The sequence below is a fragment of the Polistes dominula genome, unplaced genomic scaffold (assembly GCF_049000335.1).
Source record: "Polistes dominula isolate Pdom_NZ unplaced genomic scaffold, Pdom_raw_medaka contig_373, whole genome shotgun sequence".
Taxonomy (NCBI): Eukaryota; Metazoa; Arthropoda; class Insecta; order Hymenoptera; family Vespidae; genus Polistes; species Polistes dominula.
The window spans coordinates 6,578,973-6,585,551 of NW_028300899.1; the positions used below are offsets into that span (position 1 = coordinate 6,578,973).

Consider the following 6,579-nt stretch of genomic DNA (forward strand, 5'->3'; position numbering starts at 1 on the left):
TTGCAACTCCCCCCCCCCCCCCCAAGGAGAATTTGAATATAAATCATTACGAATGAATTGTAATAAGTAAATTAAAACAATGCGAAATTTTTATGGAATATTTTTAAAACAAACCAAGACCATAAAAAAAATTTGAGAAAAGCAAAACAAGTAGCAGAAGGGTTGAGATGGAAATATTGGAAGGAAACATTGAACGAGTTCGAAGACGTTGTAAATGAAGAGGGGTAGATGAGAGATTTCTAAGGGGGGGGGGAAAGAAGTCAAATGCAAAAAAAGAAAATAAAACTCGAGGCAGAGATGAAAAAAAAAAAAAAAGAATAAAAAATCGAAGAAGGAAAAGAAGTTGGTGTAGCATAAAAGTAGGATGAGGGGAAAAGAAAGGAAAGGGAATGAAAGGGAAGGGAATGGAAGGGAAGGGTTAAGGAAGAGGAATAATAAGAATAATAAGAATATAGAAAGATAGAGGGGAAAGGGGTCGGGAGGAACCGTCCGCGGTGACGGTCAGCGAGCGCGGGCTGACCTCTGACCCGTCGTGCGTCTTCGTCTTTATTCGTTGAGATTCGTTCGTTCCTTCTCTCTTTCTCTCTCTCTCTCTCTTTCTCTCTTTTTCATTTTTTCTGTCTCTCACTGACGGAGGGCCTGGCGTGGGCGAAGTTTACGCGCGAGCGGGGGAGTGAAAGGTGGGTTTGTAGTAGGGAAGAAAGACGAGAAGAAGAGGAAGACGATGAAGAAGAAGAAGAGGAGGAAGAAGAAGAGGAGGAAGAAGAAGAAGAAGAAGAAGAAGAAGAAGAAGTGGGAAAGAGAGAAAGATAGCTGACGAGCTGGCCCGCGGGCGTCCCGAGACCGTGAGAACACCACCTATAATATTATTTAGTCTGCTCGATGCTTTGCTTCGGCTCTCTTCTCTTCTTCGACTCCCCTCTCTTGGTTTCGATCAGTTCTCTCCTTCTTTCCCTCCCCCCTTACTTCATTTTATTTCTCTTTTTCTCTTTCTCCATCTTGTAACTCGCTCTCCTTTTCTTCCTTCTTCCTTTAGGTTACAGAAATTTTCTAACTCTTTCTATCCTTTATCTATCTATTTCTCTATTTCTATCTCTCTTCTCTCTCTCTCTCTCTCTCTCTCTCTCTCTCTGTTTTCAACTTACGTCATGTCCTGGACTCATGGAAGAGCCTGAGCTAACTATAGGCGTTATACACGGTTTACTCGCGCGCATTAATTGCCGTCGTAAATTGTTGCGGCTTTACCGAGTCTGCCTTACCAAGTCGAAACGATGGAAAAGGAAGGTGCGCTCACGTAAAATCAACGGGGTGTATGTGTGTATGAGTGTTTGTATGTATCGCCAATATTAAAGTATTTTTTTCTAGTAGTTAGAAAACAAACACCCTCATTTTCTTGTTTGCAACAGCAGCAACAGCAACAACCACCACCCTTTCTTTCCTATCGTCTCACTCATTCTTCCATTTTTTCCATTTTCATTTATCATTGATATTCTTTATGCATTCTAATGTTCAAACAAACATATAACTATATTAATATATATGTGTGCAAGTATAGTAGATGCATTTTTAAGCATCAACTATCCTATCTCTATTATCGATCGTGTTAAAATCATATTATTATGATTATACAGAAGACTTATATGTATACAGGAAAAAGAAAAAAGGTATAAGCATGAATCAAACGAGCACGGGCCCCGTGCGCTCTACATGGTAACGAAGATATAATAAAATATTAGGCGTCAAGATCGATCCATTACGTTTTAAACAGCAAACTAAAATTAAAAAAAAACCTCTACTATCGAGCCTCGTAATGGAGAAGGAAGTAATCTTAGAGATTCTTACTGGTGAACGGAAAGAGATATATAAAAAGAGGATGAGGATGAGGAAGAGGGGGAGGGGAAGAGAAAGAGAGAGAAAGGCGTCGGTTTGCTAGATATCCGACAAAATAGTAGGCGCCGTTTGGAGTCTTCTCGACATCGGGACTCCCCCGCACGCACGTACTGAAAAGAGAGAAAGGTATAGTGAACAAAAAGAGAGAGAGAGAGAGAGAGAGAGAGATCGAGAGAGAGAGATCGAGAGAGAGAGAGAGAGATAGATACGCACGTTCTCCGGTCACGCACGTACCATTACGTTACGGCGACGTTTACACGCCGAGCCCGTCGTCGAAGCTTACGGGGCCCAGCTGTGGGTTCTTTCTCTCTCATTCTTTCTCTTTTTCTATTTCTGTCTTTTTCCCGCGCTGTAAGTTTCCGAATACGGGCCCTGTACTGTACACGCTCGTGGTGGACGGACCCATTTCGACTCGGATACCTGCCACCAGGTGGCTCCACCAGCAGTGCCCAGCAGCGCTCGGCAGGAGCAGTCTTCGGAGCGCCTTCGCACCGCCAGCATCTAGTGCTAACGTCGCTTTCTCTTTTCTCTTCTTCTTCCATTATATAGCATTTTCCCACGATCGAATTTCGCGTTATATATATATATATATATATATATGTATATATGTATGCATGTATATGTATATATATATATACATATACATATACATATATATATATATATATATGTATATATAGATTTATTTTTAACAACAAGACCAATCGACCGATCAATCGAACGAACGAACGAACTTACTACACCCGTAAATTAATATTTTCTAATTGAACGCGTCAAATAATTGTTGTCAATAAATAAATAAATATTATTTATTTATTATCGAGATCAAATTGATCATTTACGACGATTATTATTACGAGAGTGCATTTTCAACGATGGTAATTGATATATTACGATTAGATTTGAAGGTATTTTAATTGATCGATTATATTCAAATCGCTAACTCGTATGGATTTAAAGGAGACGAAATTAATTGTTAGGTGTAAGCAACAGATCCCGTTGCCGAATGGTAACGGGAATAATATTCGTTGTAGAAATTGCATTCCCGAGATCTATAAGGAACGATCTCGTTGAAGTTGGAGGATGCAACAACAGGATAAACAAGAATTGGAAGAGGATCAACGAGGAATTACGATAATGCCATCATCTTCTTCCTCGTCTAACACGACGACTATCGCGATGACGGAAGAAGATCATCGGCAAGTAGATGCTGCTGCTACCAGTATCGCGGTAGAATCGAGTTTACCGAATTTCACGCTTCACAGCGTTGCCCTCGGTCTACAGAGTGCAATATTGGCTGCCCTTCAAAGGGCAGCCTTGTTACCACCCGATCATGCTGCGGTCGCTGCTTTGAATCTTCAAGCTCTTGATACTTATCTAACCCTTCATCGTCTTCAAGCGAGCGGTGCTGTTGCTACGGCCGGTGTTGTTAATCAACAAAGATGTTCACCATCGTTAAACACGGATTTGGATGAAACCAACGTCGTACCAACTACGACTAATTCGAGAACGATCACGAAGATGGTAGATAACACGAAACATGATCATGATGATCATCATCATCATCATCATCAGCAACAACAACAACAATTAGAAACCGAACAACTTCATGGATCAATCGACGAGGACGAAGATGGTGCTCGTTTAGAATTCGTCGCAGATCCCGAAGAGGATTTAGCCCTTTTGGAAGAAGAGGACACACTTTTAAGGGACACCTGTGGTGGTGGTGGTGGAGGAATTGCCACATCCTCATCCTCCTCGTCAAACGTTTCTACAAATTCTCACGAACTTCTCTTACGTCGAATATCCGAAGGAAATCGTTCGAATTCTACCACGTCGATCTCACAAATCAACAACCAAGTACCATCTACAACAACCACTTCATCTTCCTCCCTATGTTCGTCAACATCATCGATTTCCACTACTTCTTATTCTTCCAATTCAAATAATACCAATACTACCCTACAAGCAACCTCAACTTCTATTGTCGATCCTGGTATACAAAAATCTTGTCGAGCGTCAAGACCGAAGAAACAATTTATCTGCAAGTTTTGTAGCCGACAATTTACTAAGAGTTATAACTTATTGATACATGAAAGAACCCATACCGACGAGAGACCATACTCCTGCGATATTTGTGGCAAAGCTTTCCGACGGCAAGATCATCTTCGAGATCATAGGTACGTTCAAAACTCACCCATTTTACTTTGAATTTTTTCCTTGAATATTTTATCTAGCATTGACATCTTTCTTTACCAAGCATTGAAATCTCTTTTTACCACGCATTGAAATCACTTTAAAATCCAACGGGATATTTATTATCGTAATTTATTATTTTTTTTTTTCGTTATTGTCATCAAATTACAGGTACATTCACAGTAAAGAAAAACCATTCAAGTGCGCCGAATGTGGAAAAGGATTTTGTCAGAGCAGAACATTGGCCGTTCACAAGATTTTACATATGGAAGAATCACCCCATAAGTGTCCGGTTTGCGCGAGAAGTTTCAATCAAAGGAGCAATTTGAAGACACACCTGTTAACTCATACAGATATCAAACCTTATCACTGTGCCTCCTGTGGCAAAGTATTTCGAAGAAATTGCGATCTTAGGCGACATTCTCTGACCCATAATCTTGGCGTTTCAACGTCACCACCACCGCAAACTGGAGGAGGGGGTGGAGGAATAGCTGTACCTGGCACGAGCACTGTTGTTCTTCAAAAGACATCCTAGCGAGCGTTGTTTTAAAAAAAATGTTTAAATTTATAAGTAAAATAACAAAATGGAGGATTTAATCTATGAAGAAATTTCGACGTGGGGTTCGTCGAAATTCTCAAAAGACTTTTGCGTAATTATTTTTGTTGCGCGTTTTTTACTTTCTTGTTTATATATATAGTTTGTTTTTACTTACAGGAAAATATAAAATATTTTCCTTATCGTCGTTGTAAATAATTCGCATAATTTGATTGTTGTATAATCTATCACCAATTCGGATTAGTATTTAGTATAATTTCGTTATCATCGGAACATTATTGAAAAGTAGTTGACGTATTTCGTTTGCGTTTAAAAAAAAAATGCGTCAACTCGTGTTTAAAGGATTATCTCGTGTGTAACGTTGTAATTAAAATATTTGTTACGAGAATTAATTAACAACAACAACAACAAAATACCTTGTATGATATTAATTAGATTTAAACGAATATCGAAACGATACAAAACAACAAAAAATATGAAAAGAAATGGAATGATAAAAGAAAATAATAACTAAGTACATCGTGTAATAATTTCTGTGTACTTGTAAAAAAATAAATCTTTATTATTATTTTTTACAAATGAACAAAATGAACAAAACAAAGAACACACATTCCTAGACAAAAACAATAAACAAACCAAAAAAATTGCTTACTTTAAATACGATTTTTGAGTGACAAGGGATTAGATGACGGGTGACGGAGGGGGTGCAGTCTTACAAAATAAAAAAAATAATTCTCTTCAAAGGAGAAAGAGAGAGACAGGTTGTGACACAAAAATTCCAAATTCTTTTCTTCAATTTTTTTTTTATTAGATTTCACATTTTCATTTCTTTCTCTATCTTTCTCTTCCTATTATCTCTCTGACCTTTTTTTAAGATACTTGATTATTTTTTTTTTCACATTTAATCCTCAGAACGTATATCGAACGTCCAAGAGCTGAGTAGTAGAAGAGGATAAGAAAAAGGAAAGGTAGGAAGAAAGAAACGCGTGTATCGTGTTACAAAGAACCGGACCGCCAGGTGCGCAGGACATGACACCGCGATGCGTCTAGGGTTACGTTTCTTTTCTCCATTGGGGTGGAGTGGGGTGTGGTGGGATGAAGGAGGTAGGTGAAGGAGGTTAAGAAGAAGAAGGAGGTTCAAGAAAGAGGAGGTGAAGAAGGTGGAGGAGGAGGAGGAGGAGGAGGAGGAGGAGGAGGAGGAGGTGGAAGACTCGCGCCGATTTTGGACGTCGGTTCTTTTCCTTTTCCAACAACGACGACAACGACGATGAGGAGACGCTATTTCAGGGAGTTCTTGGACGCTCGTCGATAAGGAGAATGTCGCACGACCGGTCGACATACACATACACACACACATACAGTAATATATAAATGTATTATACACTCGTATAGTAAAAAGAGGAGCCACATTGCGTGTGCTATCTCTGACTCTTTCTTATTCATACTCTTATACTCTTGTACACAAAGTTGTTAGGTATAAGTGTATGTGTGTTCGTATGTGTATAAGCACGCTAACGTAATCCTGCCCACCGCGAGGCGCTTTCATAAATTCCTAACGGCGGACGTTTTACCGCGAATTACGGGCGAGACTGTCTACCGCAAACGCACGTGGTCAAAAATATAGTATAAAAGTATCCATACGTGTTCAAAGGTACAGAAGGTAACGACTAGAACCTTTGAAGGAATCTTCTTCTTCTCCAACTAGGGTGGATATACTATATGGAAAAAGAGACGAACAGTTAAAGGAAGAAGAGTAAGGAAAAGGGTAAATGTTGTAGGAACCGCAGAAACTTGAACACCGCATAGGAAAGTTAAGATTTCTTCGTATATGGAAATATCCATAAATTTTCTTTCACAAAGCATCTTATTTATTATCGATATATATATATAGACATACATATGTCTTCTTGTGTATATACGTATAAACACAATTATTT

General features: G+C 39.1%; 1 protein-coding gene across 1 annotated transcript; it reads left to right on the forward strand.

The window, feature by feature from the left end:
- The first annotated feature begins 2,744 nt into the window (after positions 1-2,744).
- On the forward strand, positions 2,745-5,104 carry LOC107067618 (sister of odd and bowl). The gene is made up of 2 exons (XM_089178128.1): positions 2,745-4,070; positions 4,258-5,104. Exons 1-2 carry the CDS (start codon positions 2,974-2,976, stop codon positions 4,619-4,621), a joined length of 1,461 nt encoding a protein of 486 aa, XP_089034254.1. The 5' UTR covers positions 2,745-2,973; the 3' UTR covers positions 4,622-5,104.
- Positions 5,105-6,579: the final 1,475 nt, after the last annotated feature.